General features: G+C 37.4%; 1 protein-coding gene across 3 annotated transcripts in view; it reads left to right on the forward strand.

The window, feature by feature from the left end:
• The window catches only part of PPP4R4 (protein phosphatase 4 regulatory subunit 4), a 120,608-nt gene that overhangs the window by 46,519 nt on the left and 51,992 nt on the right, over positions 1-22,097 (forward strand). The window contains exons 4-6 of one of the 3 annotated variants that reach the window (XM_027120455.1): positions 18,191-18,282; positions 18,389-18,670; positions 21,689-21,836. In XM_027120455.1, coding sequence (XP_026976256.1) covers positions 21,716-21,836 — 121 coding nt within the window. In that variant the 5' untranslated portion in view covers positions 18,191-18,282; positions 18,389-18,670; positions 21,689-21,715. Of the gene's footprint in view, positions 1-18,179; positions 18,283-18,388; positions 18,671-21,688; positions 21,837-22,097 lie in introns of all 3 variants that reach the window. The other 2 variants (XM_027120456.1, XM_027120454.1) reach the window with 2 other exon arrangements.

The following is a 22,097-nucleotide window of genomic DNA, read 5'->3' on the forward strand; positions in this document are numbered from 1 at the left end:
TCATTAGCTCATCGTGACTGCAACAAATATGTAATATATAATTTTAGTTCCTCAGCCTGAGTCATCTCTCTTGTGGTTATTGCAAGAGGCCTCCTTACTGGACCTGTTGCTTCCCCTTTGCTCCCTGGAGCCCATTCAGCCAGAGAGATCGTTCATTTATTTATTTATTTAGCATCAATTTACGCATTACTGAGATGAATAAAATTGTATATATTTAAAGCGTACAGTGTGATGATTTAATATATGTATACATCATGAAATGCTTACCCCAATCAAATTAATTAATACCTCCATCATCTCACATAGTTAATTTTTTTCTTCAGTGAGATCTCTTAAAGATCTTTCAGAGAGATCAGTCATATCTTTTCTTCTTGAATGAAAACTACTAAAATGGTGTGGTAGGCAGAACAGTGGCCTCCCAAAGATATCAGGTCCTAATCCCTGGAACCTGTAAATGTTACCTTATTTAGAAAAAGAGGTTTTGTAGATGTGGTTAAGGATCTTGAGACAGGGAGATTATCCTGGATTATCTGGGTGGGCCCTAAATGCCATCAGATGTATCCCTATAAGAGGAAAGCTGAGGGAGATTTGACCCAGACATGGAGGAGAAGGCAGTGTGAAGGCAGAGGCAGAGATTGCTGTGATGAGGCCACCAGCCAAGGAATGCCAGCAACTACCAGAAGCTGGAAGAGGCAAGTAACTGATTCTACCTAGTGCCTCTGGAGGGAGTGTGTCCTTGCCAACACTTTGATTTTGGCTGAGTGATACTGATTTAGGACTAATGGCCTCCAGAACTGTGAGAGAATACATTTCTGTTGTTCTAAGCCACTCAGTTTGTGCTAATTTATTATACCAACCACAGGAAAGTAATACAAGTAACTTCCCATTTCAGATAGAGTAAAACTCCTTACCATGCCCTAAAATGGCCCTGACTAGCTTTCTGACCTCATCACCTACCCTTCTTTTCTCTTTCTTCCATAAGGGCAGAAGCCTTGTCAGTCTGATTTATCACTGTATCCCCAGAATCTAGAACAGTGCTTGGCAAAAACAGGCACTCAAAAATAATTTTAAAATGAGCATTGATTGAGCTTGATATTCTGAGACAATAAGTGTCTACCTGAAAGACCAGTGACACTTGATCCACTAATGGCATTTTTGGATGAGAAGTAAAAACAGGATATCAGTGGAGTGATATAATGCTGACTTACGTTTCTAGAGAGACCGTTTTGGGGGGAGGAGTGGGAGAAAGATATAAAATAGGGAAAGGATAAAAGAGACATAATTCATCAATATGAAACTTAATCATTTGAGATCAGTAGATGTGGTCTACGAATCTTTTGATTCTGAAAATATTCATTAGTTCCTAACTTTTATTATGTTTTTCCCAATGTGATTATTTGAGCATTTTATATCTACTGAATAGAGGTAGATTTTTAAAAGTTTATTTTAAAATCTTTATAGATAGCCTTTACTATGTAAATAAATATATTTGTTACTAAAAGCTTTACTTACTTTTTAAGGTCTATTTCAAGTAGCACGGATATGTGAATAACCGATAATAATAATGTGAGGAACCCTTCCTGTGGGCCAGGCCCTGTGCTCAGTGCTTTAGACACATCCTTTTAAACCTCTTATAACAACTCCACACCATGTATTTATTCTCATTTGACAGTTGAGAAAATCTAGGCTTAAAAAATTCAGTGTTTTGACTATGATATTTTGTTGAAGCATACGATTATATAATTTATTCTTATAGTGCACCAAGGAAAAAAGAAATAGTCTTAACTAAAAGAATTAAAGAGCACAAACAGATGATACAAATTGCTTTTTCCTTTGGTTTGCAGTTCAAAAATAAAAGTACCTGTCTTCCTCACTCTAGGTGATGTTTTCTGAGATAAGTTAAAAGTTAAGTTCTGAAAAAAGCACAAGGATTTTGTAAAGGCAACACAGTTATACATAATAAGCAGAACATGATGTTCCAGAACATGATGTTCCAACTCCCTCCAGGTCATAAAGGGCCCGCAGTAGAGTAGGACTCTACTGACAGGCTTAGCATTGAAGGACACTCTGATGTGAAGTAAGGTGAAGAAGAAAGTGAAGTTATTCCTATAATGTCAGATTGATGGAGAAAAATCATCAGGGTCAGAATTGACCTTATGAGGAGTTTTGGCGGGATAGGAAGCATAAAATTGTGTAACTTATTCTTCCAGTTCACTAAGAAAAAAAGAAGTAGTATTAACCAAAGGAATTAGAGAGCATGGACAGATGGTATAAAATGACTCTTTCTTCTATGGTTTACAGCTGAAAAATAAAAATACATTGATCACAATGCATTTTGAAAATAATGTCTGTGTTATATCTTTTTATGTATATCCATTTGTGTTTAAGGACAAAATAGAGTAACATCATTAATTATTAGACAATAGTAGTAAATTCAGTGGAAACACTGGCTGCAAATATAGTTTTTTCTGGGCATTTATAAAAAGTTACATAAGCTAATATTCTTAATAGATCTAAAAATATTCCCTTTCAGTAAGCTAAATTCTAGTGGAGACCAGTGTTCTCACATGTGCTTCTTAGTCATTCAATCATGTTATTTTTATCCTGCCTAAGATAAAAATGAGCTGGAACTTCTGAATTTCTTAAGTAGAAAATCTTTTATTTCTGTGATAACGGGACCACCGTTATCACAGAAATACTTGAATATTGTTTTCTGACTTTAGGCATTTGGATGATACAAAGGATAATTTATGGATATTTTAATTTACAATCCTTGCAAGACTCTAAAACAAAGAAGATATTCACATACTCCACTGTAATAAAGGTCTGAAATGTTTGATTTAAAACTGTATGGATTAACTAGGCTTTTGGCAGTGTGGTGAAGCGGATAGCCTAGAATATGTTCCCAAATCAGAACATCTAGAAGCTCTAGATAAAGTACCAACAAGCATTCTTTTAAATGTGTGGTTAAGCTTATAAGAGAGTAAGGAATATTCAAGGCTCAGAAGCAAAGCAATCAGTTCCACTTCTACTTAGGATATAGATGTGTGCAAGAAAACATCACTCCCATTCTAACAACAATGGCATATTCACAAAATTCACATCATCATAACTGTTCTTGAGCCCGTCAGAAGTGGTCGCAAAGCAATCAAGTGAACTGTATTCAGAAGAGCTCTCTGAGGAAAGATGGGGCACAGAGACACTGACTTCAGACAAGAGTGTAAGAGGAAGACGTGGCCACCCCAAAGAATTGTTAGAAAAAATCAGCTAAAATTTTGACAAGTTTTTAAAGTTTGATCTGTGGGCTCGCATGTCAGTTTGGAATAACTCAGAGCTGCAGACACAAGGGAACTTTGCACTCACTTGTGAGCTCTTTTCCCCAGGCCTGCTTGCCTTGGCCGGGGTAGGAGACTGGAGAGGACCTCCTCTGGTGATGCAGGTATGGTGATGATTGCTGCTGGGGAACAGGGGACACAGCACTGCCCACTTCCTCACAGTGACATGCACGGACATACAGGGAATTTCAGCAGTGGGTTGGGCACTATAAAAGAATCAAATGAAAATCCTAGAAATAAAAAAAGGATGATATCAGAGATGAAGCGTTTCTCCAACAGGGCCAACTGGGGAAAGGATCAGTGAACTTGAAGGTGGAAGTTATCTAAACAAACAAAAAGATAAAAAAGAATGAAAAAATACAAGAGAGCATTCAGTGGCTTTGAGACAGTATAAAGTGGTATAATACACGTGCAATCAAAGTCTCAGAATGTGAGAAGAGAGAACTATTTGTAGAAATAGTGGCCAAGACTTTTTTGAGATTAATCAATGACAACAAGCCAAAGACCCCAGAAGCTCAGAGGACGCCAAGCAAGGTAAATACGCACACACCGTCCGCCTAGGCACGTCGTGATCAAACTGCTGAAAATGAAAAATAAGAGACAGCCTTGGGAACAGCCAGAGGCAAAAGAAACGTTAAATATAGAGGAACAAATGTGAGAATTAAGCAGCCTTATGGTCGGAAAATATGCAGGCCAGGGAGCAGTGGAATGTGTATTAAAAGTACTGCAAGCAAAAGCAACAACAGCAAAAAAGGTCAACAAGAAATCTGTACCCAGTGAAAATATCTTTCAAGGATGGAGGCAAAAAACTATTTTGGTTTTAGATAAATAAATCGAAAGAATTCATTGTACTAGACTTACACTATAAGAAATGGTGAGGGAGGTTCTTTAAGGCAGACGTAATATAATACCAGATGGAAATTGGATTTACGTGAAGAAATGCAGAGCTCCAGAAGTGGTAAAAATTAAGGTAAATGTAAATGAAATAATAACAGTTCTACACAGATTCTTCCAGAAAATAGAGGATAAAGTAAGAACTTCACAAGCGATTCTAGGAGGCTAGCATTATCCTGATACCCAAATAAGACATAGACATTACAAAAAAACTATAGATGCCTATCCCTTATGAACTTAGATGCAAACATCTTTTGAAAAACAACAGATCAAATTCAGCAATATAAAAGGGCTAATACATCATGACCAATCAGGGTTTATCACAGTAACTTAGGGTTGGTTTAAAATTCAAAATCTAATCAGTATAAGTCATCATATCCACAAACTAAAACAAAACGAAAAACAAAATCTGATCATCTCAGTAGATTTAGGAAAAGCATTTGACAAAACCCAACATCATTCCTGGAGAAAAACCCCCAAACTTTATCATACTAGGAATAGATAGGAACCTCCTCTGTGAAAAACTTGCAGGTAACATCGTACTTAAAGGTGAAAAACTGAATGTTTTCCCCTAGTATCAGGAACAAGCCAAGAGTGTACACTCCTTACTGCATTTGTTCAACACTGTGCTAGGTATTGTAACCAGTGCAGAAAGGCAACAGAAAGAAGTGAAAGGTATCCACATTTCAGAGAAAGAAATAAGGCTGCCTTTTTCTGTCAGATGACATTGTCATCTATGTAGCAATCTACAAAAGAAAAATATTTAGAACTGCTGAGTATGGAAAGGTTGCAGGATACAAGATAAATGTACGAATAAATTGTATTTCTACACGCTAGCAATAAGCAATTGGAAATTGAAGTTTTTCTTAAACAATTAAAGTATGTAATACTTAGGGATAAATCTGATAAATGTGTTAAGACCTGTATACTGAAAACTATAGAACATTGCTGAGAGAAATAATAAAAGAACGAAGTGAACGGAGATACACCACGTTCATGGATCAGAAGATTCAATATTATTATGTCAGTTCTTCTCAGATAAATCTATATATTTAATGCAAAATAATAATTCCAGCAGGTTAGGGTTTTTTCTGTTGTAGAAAGTAAGTGAATTCTAAAATTCATATGAAAATGCAAAGGACTTAGAATAGCCAAAACAATTTTGAAAAAGAGAAAGGTGGAAGACTTTTATTACCTGATTTTGAGACCTAATATACAGCATAACAATTAAGACTATGAATACTGGTATAAAGACAAATCAGTGGGCGATACGGAGAGATTTTTTAAAAGCCCATAGATATGTTCCCAGTTGATTTTAACACAGGTACAAAGGCAATTCATTGCAGAGATGATAGTCCTTTCAACAAATAGTGCTGGGTCAGTTGAGAAAAAAGTCCATACTTTGTACCATATACAGAAGTTAACCCCAAATAGATCATAAACCTGAGTGTTAAAAACTAAAATCGTAAAAACTTCTAGAAGAAAACATAAGACTAAATCTTTGTGACCTTGGGTTACACAAAGATTTCTTTATATATATGACACTAAAAGTATGATCCATAGAAGAAAAATTTGATAAATTTGATTTCATGAAAGTGTAAAGCTTTTGCTCTTCAGAAGGCAGTTAACAGAATGAAAAATAAGTCATGGAATGGGAGAAAATATAAATCACATACGTGATGAAGCATATGTGTTCAGAATACACAAAGAACTCTCAAGACTCAGTAATAAAACAACCCAATTTAAAAAAAGGCAAGACATTTAAACTGATACTTCACCAAAGATTTGTGGATAGCCAATAAACGAAAAATGTTCAGTATCATTAGTCATTAGATAAATGCAAATAAATTTATACACCTGTTAGAGTATATGTACTAAAGAAAACCCTGATAATACTAAGTATAGGCAAGAATGTGGAGCAACTCAAACTCTTATACACTGTTGGTGGAAATGTATCAATAAAATTGTACAACCACTTAGGGAAACAGTTTGGCAGTTTCTCAGAAGTTTAAACATACACCTATTGAATCACTCAACCAGTTCACTTCTAAGGATTAAGAGAAATTAAAGCAAGTGTTTATATAAATACTTGTATATAATTGTAATAGTAATTACAACTGTAATTATTGCAGTAATATCATTGCAACTCTATTTGTAATAGCCGAAACGAAAAATAATCCACATGGCCATCAACAGGTGAATGGATAAACAAATTGTGGTATATCCATATAATATACCACAAACTAATGTTTATGTATTCTGAATCCAAGTCCTTTGTTGGTTATGTATTGAAATATCTTCTTCCACTCTGTGGTTTATCCTAATGTTTTAGATTAATTTTGTAAACAACATGTTTGGGTTTTATTTTTTATCCAATCTGACTCTGTTTTAATTAGAACATTTCATCCATTTACTTTTAATTGCATATATTATCTTACTATTTATTTGTTTTTTCTGTTTGGTGTTCTTTTTTTGTCAATTATTTCCTTTTCTTGAATTAATGAAGTGGTTTTATTACTTTACTTTACGCCCCCTCCCGTTAGCTTGGAACTCTCCTTTACTTTTCCTTTGTTAGTGACCTCAGGGATTATAACGAAGACACATTACCGAAGTTTAATGTTCATTGGTATTTTTACCTTCTTTCTGATAATATGAGCTCTTATTTATGTGTTATTGTTGTCAGATATTTCAATTATTTATGTATTTCAAGACTCACAGTTATTACTGTTTTATATAATCAATATTTATTTAGATTTACCCACATATTTGTCATTTTTTGTTGCCTGTAGTGTTTCCATTTGGAATCATTTTTCTTCTGCCTGAAGAAAAATACCCCTTAGTATTTCCTTTAGTACAAATCTGCTAGTGACAAATTCTGTTTTTCTTTTTTGGCCTGAAAATGTATTTCACATTCAGTTTTTTAAATTAATTTTTTATTGTAATGCAGTTGATTTACAGTGTTGTGTTAGTTTCTGCTATACAGCAAAGTGAGTCAGTTATACATATACATATATCCACTCTTTTTTAGATTCTATTTGCATATAGGTCATTACAGAATATTGAATAGAGTTCCATGTGCTATACTGTAGGTTCTTATTACTTACCTATTTTATATATAGTAGTGTGTATATTTCAATCCCAATTTATCCCTTTCCCCGTTGGTAACCATAAATTTGTTTTCTACATCTGTGACTCAATTTCTGTTTTGTAAATGGGTTCATCTGTACCATTTTTCTAGATTCCACGTATAAGAAATATCATGTGATATTTGCCTTTCTCTGACTTACTTCACTCAGTGTGACAATCTCTAGGTCCATGCATGTCACTGCAAATGGCATTATTTTGTACTTTTTATGGCTGAGTAATATTCCATTGTATATGTGTACCACATCTTCTATATCCATTCCTCTGTCGATGGGCATTTAGGTTGCTTCCGTGACCTGGCTATTGTAAATAGTGCTGCAATGAACATTGAGGTGCATGTATCCTTTCAAATTATGGTTTTCTTCAGATATATGCCCAGGAGTGGGATTGCTGGATCATGTGGTAGCTCTATTTTTAGTTTTTTAAGGAATCTCCATACTGTTCTCCATAGTGGCTGTACTGATTTACCTTCCCACCAATGGTGTAGGAGGGTTCCCTTTTCTCCACACCCTCTCCAGCATTTATTGTTTACAGATTTTTTGATGATGGCCATTCTGACCGGTGTGAGGTGATACCTCATTGTAGTTTTGATTTGCATTTCTCTAATAATTAGTGATGTTGAGCATGTCTTCTTTTGCCTCTTGGCCATCTGTATGTCTTCTTTGGAGAAATGTCTCTTTAGATCTTCCACTCATTTGTTGATTGGGCTGTTTGTAAATAGATGTTTTATGAACAGGATTTTGGCCTATCTATATGGAGGTTTCTTTCTAGCACATGTATGGCTTCTTGAATCTGTGGCTTAATTTGTCAGTTGTGGAAAATTCTCGGACATTATCTTTGAAAATAATGCTCTGCTTAATCTTTTCTCTCCTTCGAGGACTCCAATTTCACATATATTTGACCTTTTAATAGTATCTTCTATGTCCTTTATCTTCTTTTCCATCCTTTTCTCTTTGTGATTCATTCTGAGTGTTATCTTGGCCCATGTTTCAGTTCACTAATTCATCTGTGTCTAAGTCGCTTTTGATTATTGTATTTTTCTGGTCTGGAATTTCTGTTTAGCTCTTGAAAAAATCCGCCATATCCTTTTTAAAAAGTATCTTTGATTTTTCTGTCAAAATTCTCAATTGTATCTTTTATTCTTTTGAACCAGGGATGTATCAGAGAGCACCAATACCTGGGGCTCCTTTTGGAACTTTTCTATTTCCTGTTGCATCTTCTGGTTCTCATTCATATTATCTCTTTGTGTGCCTGGATATTATTGATTGTGTGCTTGATCTTGTCTTTGACAAATTATTCATAGAAGTGTTTGAGACCTAGGGTAATATCTTCCTCTAGAAAGGAATATGTTTTCTTCTGATAGCCATTTAACTGCACTAGCAATAAAGTCTCGCTTAATCCAGTTTCATGAGTCAGATGACTTGAAACTGGGTTATTCTCTCTGCAAAGGCTGGGCTACTTTATTTATTTTAAAATTTTTTTAAATTTTATTTTTTTATACAGCAGGTTCTTATTAGTTATCCATTTTATACATATTAGCATATATATGTCAATCCCCATCTCCCAATTCATCACATCACCACCCCCTCTCCATGCCACGTTCCCCCCTTGGTGTCCATACATTTGTCCTCTACATCTGTGTCTCTGTTTCTGCCCTGCAAGCTGGTTCATCTGTACCATTTCTCTAGATGCCACATATATGCGTTAATATACGGTATTTGTTTTTCTCTTTCTGACTTACTTCACTCTGTATGACAGTCCCTAGATCCATCCACGTCTCTACAAATAACCCCGTCTTGTTCCTTTTTATGGCTGAGTAATATTCCATTGTATGTAGGTACCACATCTTTATCCATTCGTCGATGGGCATTTAGGTTGCTTCCATGACCTGGCTATTGTATATAGTGCTGCAGTGATCATTGGGATGCATGTGTCTTTTTGAATTATGGTTTTCTCTGGGTATATGCCTGGTAGTGGGATTGCAGGGTCATATGGTAATTCTATTTTTAGTTTTCTAAGGAACCTTCATACTGTTGTCCATAGTGGCTGTATCAGTTTACATTCCCACCAATAGTGCAAGAGAGTTCCCTTTTCTCCACACCCTCTCCAGCATTTGTTGTTTGTAGATTTTATGATGATAACCATTCTAACTGGTGTGAGGTGATACCTCATTGTAGTTTTGATTTGCATTTGTCTAATAATTAGTGATGTTGAGCAGCTTTTCATGTGCTTCTTGACCATCTGTATGTCTTCTTTGGAGAAATGTCTATTTAGGTCTTCTGCCCATTTTTGGATTGGGTTGTTTGTTTTTTTAATACTGAGTTGCATGAGCTGTTTTTATATTTTGGAGATTAATCCTTTGTCCGTTGATTCATTTGCAAATGTTTTCTCCCATTCTGAGGGTTGTCTTTTCATCTTGTTTATAGTTTCTTTTGCTTTGCAAAAGCTTTTAAGTTTCATTGAGTCCCATTTGTTTATTTTTGTTTTTATTTCCATGACTCTAGGAGGTAGATCAAAAAAGTTCTTGCTGTGATTTATGTCAAAGAGTGTTCTTCCTGTGTTTCCTCTAAGGGTTTTTAGTGTCTAGTCTTACATTTAGGTCTCTAATCCATTTTGAGTTTATTTTTGTGTATGGTGTTACGGAGTGTTCTAATTTCATTCTTTTACATGTAGCTGTCCAGTTTTTCCAACACCACTTATTGAAGAGACTGTCATTCTCTGTTGTATATCCTTGCCTCCTTTGTCATAGATTAGTTGACCATAGGTGCGTGAGTTTATCTCTGGGCTTTCTATCCTGTTCCATTGATCTATATTTCTGTTTTTGTGCCAGTACCATATTGTCTTAATTACTGTAGCTTTGTAGTATAGTCTGAAGTGTGATTCCCCTAGCTCTTTTGTTTCCCTCAATACTGCTTTGGCTATTTGGGGTCTTTTGTGTCTCCATACAAATTTTAAGATTTTTTGTTCTAGTTCTGTAAAAAATGCCATTGGTAATTTGATAAGGATTGCATTGAATCTGTAGATTGCTTTGGGTAGTATAGTCATTTTCACAATATTTATTTTTCCAGTCCAGGAACATGGTATATCTCTCCATCTGTTTGTATCATCTTTAATTTCCTTCATCAGTGTCTTATAGTTTTCTGAGAACAGGTCTTTGGTCTCCCTAGGTAGGTTTATTCCTAGGTATTTTAATCTTTTTGTTGCAGTGGTAAATGGGAGTGTTTCCCTAATTTCTGTTTCAGATTTTTCATCATTAGTGTATAGGAATGCAAGAGATTTCTGTGCATTAATTTTGTATCCTGTTACTTTACCAGATTCATTGATTAGCTCTAGTAGTTTTCTGGTGGCATCTTTAGGATTCTTTATGTATATAGTATCATTTCATCTGCAAACAGTGACAGTTGTACTTCTTCTTTTCCAATTTGTATTTCTTTTATTTCTTTCTCTTCTCTGATTGCCAGGGCTAGGCCTTCCAAAACTGTGTTAAATAGTGGCGAGAATGGACATCCTTGTCTTGTTCCTGATCTTAGAGGAAATGCTTTCAGTTTTTCACCATTGAGAATGATGTTTGCTGTGGGTTTGTCATATATGGCCTTTATTATGTTGAGGTAGGTTCCCTCTATGCGCACTTTCTGGAGAGTTTTTATCATAAATAGGTATTGAATTTTGTCAAAAGCTTTTTCTGCATCTATTGGGATGATCATATGGTTTTTATTCTTCAGTTTGTTAATGTGGTGTATCCCATTGATTGATTTGTGTATATTGAAGAATCCTTGCATCCCTGGGATAAATTCCACTTGATCATGGTGTATGGGCCTTTTAACGTGTTGTTGGATTCTGTTTGCTAGTATTTTGTTGAGGATTTTTGCATCTATATTCATCAGTGATACTGGTCTGTAATTTTCTTTTTTAGTAGTGTCTTTGTCTGGTTTTGTTATCAGGGTGATGGTGGCCTTTTAGAATGAGTTTAGGAGTGTTCCTTCCTCTGCAGTATTTTGGAAGACTTTGAGAAGGATGGGTGTTAGCTTTTCTCTAAATGTTTGATAGAATTCACCTGTGAAGCCATCTGGTCCTAGACTTTTGTTTGTTGGAAGATTTTAATAACAGTTTCAATTTCATTACTTGTGATTGGTCTGTTCATATTTTCTATTCTTCCTGGTTCAGTCTTGGAAGCTTATACCTTTCTAAGAATTTGTCCATTTCTTCCAGGTTGTCCATTTTATTGGCATAGAGTTGCTTGTAGTAGTCTCTTAGCATGCTTTGTATTTCTGTGGTGTCTGTTGTAACTTTTCCTTTTTCATTTTTAATTTAATTGATTTGAGTCCTCTCCCTTTTTTTTCTTGATGAGTGTGGCTAATGGTTTATCAATTTTGTTTATCTTCTCAAAGAACCAGCTTTTAGTTTTATTGATCTTTGCTATTGTTTTCTTTGTTTCTATTTCATTTATTTCTGCTCTGATCTTTATGATTTCTTTCCTTCTAGTAACTTTGGGTTTTGTTTGTTCTTCTTTGTCTAGTTTCTTTAGGTGTAAGGTTAGATTGTTTATTTGAGATGTTTGTTGTTTCTTGAGGTAGGCTTGTATTGCTTGCTATAAGCTTCCCTCTTTCAACTGCTTTTGCCGTATCCCATAGGTTTTGGATTGTCGTGTTTTCGTTGTAATTTGTCTCTAGGTATTTTTTGATTTCCTCTTTGATTTCTTCAGTGATCTCTTGGTTATTTAGTTGCATATTGTTTAGCCTTCATGTATTTGTGTTTTTTACATTTATTTTCCCTGTAATTGATTTCTAATCTCATAGCCTTTTGTCGCAAAAGATGCTTGATATGATTTCAATTTTCTTAAATTTACCGAAGTTTGATTTGTGACCCAAGATGGGATCTGTCCTGGAGAATGTTCCATGTGCACTTGAGAAGGAAGTGTAATCTGCTGTTTTTGAATGGAATGTCCTATAAATATCAATTAAATCTATCTGGTCTATTGTGTCATTTAAAGCTTGTGTTTCCTTATTAATTTTCTGTCTGGATGATCTGTCCATTGGTGTAAGTGAGGTGTTAAAGTCCCTCACTATTACTGTGTTACTGTTGATTTCCTCTTTTATAGCTGTTAGTAGTTGCCTTATGTATTGAGGTGCTCCTGTGTTGGGTGCATATATGTTTATAATTGTTATATCTTCTTCTTGGATTGATCCCTTGATCATTATGTAGTGTCCTTCCTTGTCTCTTGTAACATTCTTTATTTTAAAGTCTATTTTATCTGATATGAGTATTGCTACTCCAGCTTTCTTTTGATTTACATTTGCAAGGAATATCTTTTCCATCCCCTCACTTTCAGTCTGTATGTGTTCCTAGGTCTGAAGTGGGTCTATTGTAGACAGCATATACGTGGGTCTGTTTTTGTATCCATTCAGCGAGCCTGTGTCTTTTGGTTGGAGCATTTAATCCATTCACTTTTAGGGTAATTATTGATATGTATGTTACTTACCATTTTCTTAATTGTTATGGGTTTGCTTTTGTAGGTCCTTTTCTTCCCTTGTGTTTCCCACTTAGAGAAGTTCCTTTAGCATTTGTTATAGAGCTGCTTTGGTGGTGCTGAATTCCCTTAGCTTTTGCCTGCCAGTAAAGCTTTTGATTTCTCCATTGAATCTGAATGAGATCCTTGCCGGGTAGAGTAACCTTGGTTGTAGGTCTTTCCTTTCATCACTTTAAATATATGGTGCCACTCCCTTCTGGCTTGCAGAGTTCCTGCTGAGAAATCAGCTGTTAATGTTATGGGAGTTCCCTTGTATGTTATTTGTCATTTTTCCCTTGTTGCTTTCAATAACTCTTCTTTGTCTTTAATTTTTGTCAGTTTGATTACTAGGTGTCTCGGCATGTTTCTCCTTGGGTTTATCGTGCCTGGGGCTCTCTGCGATTCCTGGACTTGGGTGGCTATTTCTTTTCCCATGTTAGGGAAGTTTTCGACCAAAATCTCTTCAGATATTTTCTCAGGTCCTTTCTCTCTCTCTTCTCCTTCTGGGACCCCTATAATGCGAATGTTGTTGTGTTTAATGTTGTCCCAGAGGTCTCTTAGGTTGTCTTCATTTCTTTTCATTCCTTTTTCATTATTCTGTTCTGCGGCAGTGAATTCCACCATTCTGTCTTCTAAGTCACTTATCCATTCTTCTGCCTCAGTTATTCTGCTAGTGATTCCTTCTAGTGTATTTTTCATTTCAGTTATTGTATTGTTCATCTCTGTTTGTTCTTTAATTCTTCTAGGTCTTTGTTAAACATTTCTTGCATCTTCTCGATCTTTGCCTCCATTCTTTTTCCAAGGTCATGGATCATCTTCACTATCATTATTCTGAATTCTTTTTCTGGAAGTTGCCTATCTCCACTTCATTTAGTTGTTTTTCTGGGCTTTTGTCTTGTTCCTTCATCTGGTACATAGCCCTCTGCCTTTTCATCTTGTCTATCTTTCTGTGAATGTGGCTTTTGTGTCACAGGCTGCAGGATTGTAGTTCTTGCTTCTGCTGTCTGCCCTCTGGTGGATGAGGCTATCTATGAGGCAAGTTTCCTGATGGGAGGGACTGGTGGTGGGTAAAGCTGGGTGTTGCTCTGGTGGGCAGGGCTCAGTAAGCCTTTAATCTTCTTGTCTGCTGTTGGGTGGGGCTGGGCTCCCTCCCTGTTGGTTGTTTGGCCTGAGGCGACCCAACCCCGGAGCCTACCTGGGCTCATTGGTGGGGCTAATGGTGGACTCTGGGAGGGCTCATGCCAAGCAGTACTTCCCAGAACTTCTGCTGCCAGTGTCCTTGTTCTCACAGTGAGCCAGAGCCACCCCCCGCCTCTGCAGGAGACCCTCCAACAATAGCAGGTAGGTCTGGTTCAGTCTCCTGTGGGGTCACTGCTCCTTCCCCTAGGTCCTGATGTGCACACTACTTTGTGTGTGCCCTCCAAGAGTGGAGTCTGTGTTTCCCCCAGTTCTATCGAAGTCCTGCAATCAAATCCCACTAGCCTTCAAAGTCTGATTTTCTAGGAATTCCTCCTCCCGTTGCTGGACCCCCAGGTTGGGAAGCCTGACGTGGGGCTCAGCACCTTCATCCCAGTGGGTGGACTTCTGTGGTATAAGTATTCTCCAGTATGTGAGTCACCCACCCAGCAGTTATGGGATTTGGTTTTATTGTGATTGCGCCCCTCCTACCGTCTCATTGTGGCTTCTCCTTTGTCTGTGGATGTGGGGTATCTTTTCTTGTGAGTTCCAGTGTCTTCCTGTCGATGATTGTTCAGCAGTTAGTTGTTATTCCGGTGCTCTCGCAAGAGGGAGTGAGCGCATGTCCTTCTCCTCCGCCATCTTGAACCAATCTCTGGGCTACTTTAGGGTTATCCTTGTCCTATCCCGGGTGGCTTACCAGTGCCTCTGTAAGGCTGTCAAAAAGGCTGCTTAAGTTTTCATCCTCTCAGGAGCGTTTTCTAGAATCAGCAAATGCTTCCAGGGGAAAACCAGGCCCCAAATTACATGCTTACCTTTCTGGGTTTCCGTTGTCTCTTAGATCTTGGATGCGAAAATTTTCCACTACCTTGTTAGTTTCCATATGCCTTTGTGTACAGATGATTTTTATATTTTGTCTGGCTTTTTAAATTATCCTCATCATAAGAGCTGATTAGAATTACCTACTCTGCTGTTACTGAAAGAGGAAGTTCCCTTTCCTTTTTTTTTTCTTCTTAATTTAATCTCAGAACAATATTAATCCCAAATAATTTCTTTTTATATACCTGCATATACCCTGTCATCACCTCTACCCCTACACAGATGGATTGATCATTTTCTAATGATGTGTCAGGAATAGTCCAGAACCTAAAATTAAATATTATGCCAAAACACTCATGATGGATCTTTTTTAAACTTGGAATTCTTCAACACCCTTTTTTTTTTTATTGGGATGAAATTGTTTTGCAGTAGCAGATCTCCACTTTTGGTCTATATTTGCTCTGTAGGCAATCTTATCCACACACCCTTGGCTTTAAATATCATCTATATAAATTTTATCTATTCTATATTAATTCTTATTTATAACAGATCTTTTCAGAGTATCAGAACTGTATATACAATTCCCTGTTTGTACTCTCTCCTCGGATGCGTCAACGTCACTTCAAAGTTAGCGAGTCCAGAACTGAGCTCCTGCTATTTCCTCTCGACATCTGGGCTCCCTCCAGAGTCCCCTATCCTAATGGGTAACCTTCTTATCCACCTGGCTTTCCAGCAGGGATGTGGGGAGTGAGTCATCCTTGATACCACCTGTCTTTTACTACTTGTTTATACAATCCTGTTTATTTTATGTTTTAAATATTGAATCCACCCACCTCTCTCCAGCAATACTACCTGCACCCTAGTCCAAGCTATTATGAGGGTTCAAGTGATCCTCACCCACTACCTCCCTCCCTTTCCATCCTCCCTGCTTTCTAATCCTTTTCAACTTTATAATCAGCATGCTATTTCAAAGCATTTAAAACTACAATTTGAATATTCTGTTGCTTAATGCATCTAAGGCCCTATGTGATTTGCGCTCTGTCTGCTTCACTAGCCTCTGCCCCACCCCCTTCGCTCTGTGCTCCAGGCACACTGACCTTCTCTCAGCTCCTGGAATCTACCGACCTCCTCCTCACTCCTCAGTGCCGGGAATGCTTGCCTTCCTGCTCCGCTTGCTTTCCTGCCTTCCTTTATCCTAGCTTTTGTCTAGTTATCTCTTTCTCTTCACAAGGTCAGTTGCCACTTCTCAGTGGTCCCCTTTCCTCAGAGGAGTTCACCCAGCGGATGCTCTATGGCACCTTGTACTTCTTATCCTTAGATTTTAACACACTTTTTTTCTTTTTTTTTTTTTTGCCGTACGCGGGCCTCTCACTGTTGTGGCCTCTCCCGTTGCGGAGCACAGGCTCCGGACGCGCAGGCTCCGGACGCTCAGGCTCAGCGGCCATGGCTCACGGGCCCAGCCGCTCCGCGGCATGTGGGATCTTCCTGGACCGGGGCACGAACCCGCGTCCCCTGCATCAGCAGGCGGACTCTCAACCACTGCGCCACCAGGGAAGCCCACCACACTTTTAATTACAGGATGAACAGGTACATTGTTAGCAATGCTCATTGCTAAGTCTCCAGCTCCTAGCACAGTGCCTTGAATGTAACTAAATGGTTATTTGTTCAAAATTTGAATGTGTATAATCAATAGCAGTCCCTCAAAGGTAGGGAACCATGTCTTTGACTTTTCTCCAGTTTCCCCGAATACTTAGTATGATGTTGGTACTTAATAAATAGTTGAGAATGAAATTAAAATTATATTTTCAGAATTAGATTTTCATTGAGCTACATTAGAGGGAGATTAGGATGGAAGGGAAAAGTACTGTGACTGACTAGAGAGGAAAGGAAGCGTTACTGGCTTACAGAGACTTGCCATTCTTTCCAGTGCTGCCTCTCCCGCCCCCGAAAACAGTTTCTAATTTTTTTCAAAAAATGTTTAATTACATATGACTACAGTGGATCATTTGAAATGGTTATTTATAACTCTTGTGTCCATTAAGTAGTTATTTCTTTGATAAGCACATCCTTTCTTTGCAAGTTTTAAATGACTTTATTCACATTTCAAGCCTAAATTACCCATGATTCTAATTTATTATGTGTAAAAATGACTTGGCTGGGTCGTCCATCTCAAAGTTCAGTTTCAAAACCATGGTATTGAAATATATTGATTTCTTCTGGTGTCCTTGTGACTTTGCATGGCTGGATACTTCATTGCATGTTTGCGGTAGTCACGTGATAGTTACTATTGGTATTGGTATTTCCTGTTTGGAAAGAGATCTTTGGGATATTTTATGTGTACCTCCTCATGAACCTTGCTAATCACTGAAACACACATTAAAAGAAGGGTAAAACACACCTTTTTATCCCTGTCTGCTGCCTCCACTTCATTTTCCCTCTCCGATTTTGATCTTCAGCGCTCTCAACTAGTTCTCTCCACCCTTTACTTAAGTGTGGAACGTGGCAGTCAGTGATAGGGAAGAGAGCGAGATACCGTAGTTAATTGTTAAAGGCACTTTAGAGTTGGCATGTTCCAATTATTCATATTTAATTCAGTTGTAAAGTCTTTTATAAATAGTGTAATTTTATAGTGAAAAGAGTTGTTCACTTTTAGTGTTAGGTACTAAAAATTCCCACACTTATGACCCTCAAAACCTCAGATATTTTATATGTCCTAGGTTTTTAGTATTTTAATATATAAATCTGTATTATTTAATTTCAAAATAACAGTGATGTTATCTCTAAAAATATACAAAGATACTTTGTAATTTTAGGATTCCTTTACGTTTAATCAGCACTATTTATGGTAGATATGTTTACCAGTTTTATTTAATAAGTTTAGTTTCCACATGCATGAACCCAAAATCTTTGCTCTTTCGGAGTAAGCCAGTGATTTATTTAGGCTTCTCTATGTTGTGTATTGTAAAGAGAAAGATCTTCTTGATGCACTATGATGCGGGCTTCTTGGCGACAGCGGTTTCCCTCTCTGCAAGGACATTACATTGTTTTACAAAATGCTTTCTTGCACCATTCATGCTAACTTAAGAATGAATTTAAACACAGAAGCATCTAGTACATTTTCCTTCCTTGAGTGGGAATGGTTTTTAAATTCGGAAATGTATCATTAACTCATTTATAAAATGTCTTATTTCATTTTTGAGGAATTCAAGTTGGAATGCCAGCCATACGGTAGTAGATAGTACGTAAGAGGAATGGTAACTGGCATTAAGGCATGCACTTAAGCAACAGAGGAATTTACTTTTCAGTGTCTTCCAAGGTCCATGAGGATGCACACTTATTTACCCAGAGAGTATGGATCTCACTATGTTTGTCCAGAGGGTGTGACTCCGTGGAGGAGAACACTAACTGGTAAGTATCGAATTCTTATTGTATTCTGTTTCAGAAAACTATGTTTAGAAATCAGTTGAATTTTAGCAGTGATGAAATCTCTTAGTCTGTGCTGGTTTCTTAACAGTGGACAGTCCCAGATGTTGAAGTCAGCACAACAAGAGAAAAACCCAAATCCTGATAAGACTTGAGGATTTTTCGAAAATTAAATGCAAAATAGTTGGGGCAAATGTTGCTGCGGCAGTCAAGACTAAGTAATACAGTAAGAAGATATGAAGTTGGAGAGCTTCTCATGTTCTTCCTTTGCATAAAGTTTGCATACGTACAAAACCCAGGACTTTAATGACTTTAAGAGGGGCAGAATTACATCTCTTGGAACGTAAAACAACAGACTCATGTGAACTGGAATGCACATTGTGGCCCTCACAATTTATTTAAATATTTCTTTGCAAAGCACTCTCTGTTTCTAAAGAAAAGCTATGCCTTCTGAAACCTGTAAGTGATGTATCCTGGCCACATAATCTTCTAAAAGCGTTTTCCAAATCCAGAATTGTTAGTGTGGAACAAATGTTTGTTTTGGAAACAGTAAAACCGGGGGATGTGGGAGGGTTGATGTCAGAGACCAGTTGCTGCTCTGCTTTATGCCTTATCGTTCCTTCTCCTTTTCTTTTCAGCTAGGAACTCTTAAGATACATAATTGACTGGTGATTGAAAAAACTTGTAAAATGACATTTGTGTGTATGATACAAAAGTTTTAAACAAACACAGCACAAAAATCAGCCACCCTAATACGGGATCAGTTTTCTGGGAATTAACCCCACCACATAAACATCTGCCACAGTAAAGCCACTGCCAGATCTTAAGGTTGTTGGAAGCCACGCCTTAATAAATGGTGAATGGAGGTGCAGGGTCTGTGAAGAAGAATTTGTTGCCTGGCTTCGGCATCAGGCAGACAAAGGGTTAAGTCTTAGAGTTGCCAATTACAAGCTTGCTGGCTTTCAGCAAAATACTTGACAGCTCTGGGTCTGTTCCTTCTGCTGTAGAATGATATATGTCATGATGACTGGCAGTGGTCCCACCGCGCTGAATCAAGGGCTCTGGGTACATGGTCTAAATCATGGTTGCAGAGACACTGGGGTGGAAGATGGCAGGAATATCTCCTCATTGACGTGCCAGAAAGAGAATTGAGAATGCATTTCTATGTGATCCATTTTTGCTTTGCCTTGTGTCTAATTCTACCAATCCCTAATCTTTAGGACTCACTTCAAAATCTCTTGAAGCCACCTTTTAGGAGATGTGGAAAAAGTGTGTGAAGGGAGAGAGCGTCAAGAGCAGAAAGTTTAGGTGAAAGGGTAAGAGATATTCAGTCATCCAGCAATTACTTACTGAACGCCTGCCATGTGCTGTAGGAGTTGGGGATACGGTAGTGAACAAAACAGACAAAAAATTGTGCAGTCATGAAGCTTATGTTCTAGATGTGGGAGGTAGACCATAAACGGATGGACTTGTTGTATGTTGGACAATGGAGATGATAAACCCGTCGGGTCATGGCGAGGGCTGGCGCAAGGGGGTGGCTTTCTGTTTAAAATAGGGTCATCAGGGAAGGGCTCATTGAAAAGGTGACATTAGAATAGAGGCTTGAAAGAGATCAGGGAGGCAACCATGTGGAAATCTGGGAAAAGAGGGAATTGGGAACAGATTTTTGTAAGTCATTGAAACGGTTTAGACATTTCCTTGAGTGCGTTGGAAAGCCACTGGAGAGTTTTGAGCAGAAAAGTGACGTGATCTGACTTTTTAAAAAGAATCTCTGGCTGCTGTAGAGAATAAGTAGTAGAGGGGCAGTGACAGAATCAGGGACTAGTTAGCAGGTTATTAGAGTAATTCAGGCGGGAGATGATGGTGGCTTGGATCAGAGTGGTAGCCGTGGAGGTGATAGGTGGTCAGATTTTGGATCAGGATTGACTGGTCATTTGATTACGGTAAGCGAGGGACTGAGAGGAGTTAAGGATGACCCCGAAGTTTCTGGGTGGAAAGCTGGGAGGGCAGAGTTGTCATTGATTGTTTAGCAGAAGGTGGGAGGAAGAGCCAGTTTTGGGGAGAGGTCAGTTCAGATGATGAGATTCCCACCAGATATCCAAGGGTAGTGGAGAGGAGACAGTTGGATGTACAATGGTCATTATGTAAATGCTCAGTTTGCACAAGTTGGTAAGCCATAAAAGTGCTATTTAAATGATTTCAATTAAATCTCTAAGAAGATGAAGCCATAATTTACATTTTATATATTAGGAAATAATACAGAAAGACCAATTTTCCTAAGATCACAGATATGAAACTTTGTTTTATGGTTGCAAGTTCCACCTTGTTCTACCAACTTTACTCTGTTAGTTATAAAATAGGCATACAAGGGAAATTCCAGTAGTTGCCACAATTGATTAAACAAAGTAAGACTTTTAGCTGCCTTTGCATTATGCATACCCACACAGTCTTCTGGAGAAGTATAGGTGATATCTTTGGTGAGGTTTATATGAAAGATAGGGTTTTTTTTTGACTCTTTGATGTGTTTAACTATTCTAATGTAGGCTTTGACTTTAAAAGGTGAGTGGAGATGGCTATGAATATAATTAATTTTTAAAAACATTCTTATATTTAAAAAAATTCCTTTTTAAAAATACAGTTTACTTTGTAGTAATTTGTGTTCTTGTCACTTGTTTAAAGGGGAAAATACATTTGCACAATCTTAAGTGCATTCCTTTTTTATAGTGGAATGCATAATATTTATTTTTTGAAGCAGAAATACAAGTAATAAAAACACACGTGATTGAGCTTTGACATTATTGTAGGTGGGAATGGAAAACTGTACAGTACGAAGAGCAAAATAGAAATTGAGATCTATTAAAAATGACTATTCTAGTATCTAAATGTTTATGTACTTTTTATAATTTTTATGCAATAAAGCAATGGAGTGTTATTTCATAAATCCTGAGACGTTTAAACTTTATGTGGTCCAGGGACTTCCCTGGCGGTTCAGTTGTTAAACTCTGCGCTTCCACACAGGCGGTGCCGGTTCCATTCCTGGTTGGGTAACTAAGATCCCACATGCCACGTGGCATGGCCAAAAAAAAAATTATATATATTGAATATATATATATATATATATATATATATATGCATGCTGTTACAGAAAGCCCTGAACGAACTTTTTGGCCAACCCAATAGATATAAACGTTATGTGGCCTAATAAGTTAAACAATCAGGAGCAGATTAATATAGTTTTCTTAAAGTAATAAAAGGAAGTACATATCCTTAAAGGTCATATAGTTATTTTGTGCAATATGACTATGTTTGGTTTCTATGAGCTTGGATTTTTAAAAAATTATAATTTCTGATTTCTCATCTATATAATAGCACACTCTTTCTGATTATACAGGAGGTCCTGCGTGTTGCAGGAGTGGAAATGCAGTTAACGGCTGCGGTATCATTTTTGACCATTCTACAGGAAGAATCAGTGTCGATTCATACATATGCGCACTCCTTCCTCCAAGTCATTCTACTGCATCTGGAGCACAGGGACGCAGGTCAGGGGCCTGACGTGCTTAATCGTATATGTACTTGTAGTTTCTTGTATGTGGCTGTGGTGTTATTTGAATTGTGTTAGGCCGATGACCATAACTGAATGAGACTGTGCTGCCTAAGAGTTGATCAGTGGTGTGACTAAAAATAGCGATGACTATTTTTGTACAAAAACTGCACAATTCAGTGCCCTTGAAGCCTGAAGACCCATTAGTTCATCTTATGATTTATACTTTTTTCTTAGATTTGTTTCTTTTACAACATTT

This window comes from Aethalodelphis obliquidens, unplaced genomic scaffold, assembly GCF_003676395.1.
Source record: "Aethalodelphis obliquidens isolate GAN/ISIS:26980383/991018 unplaced genomic scaffold, ASM367639v1 scaffold21, whole genome shotgun sequence".
Taxonomy (NCBI): domain Eukaryota; kingdom Metazoa; phylum Chordata; class Mammalia; order Artiodactyla; family Delphinidae; genus Aethalodelphis; species Aethalodelphis obliquidens.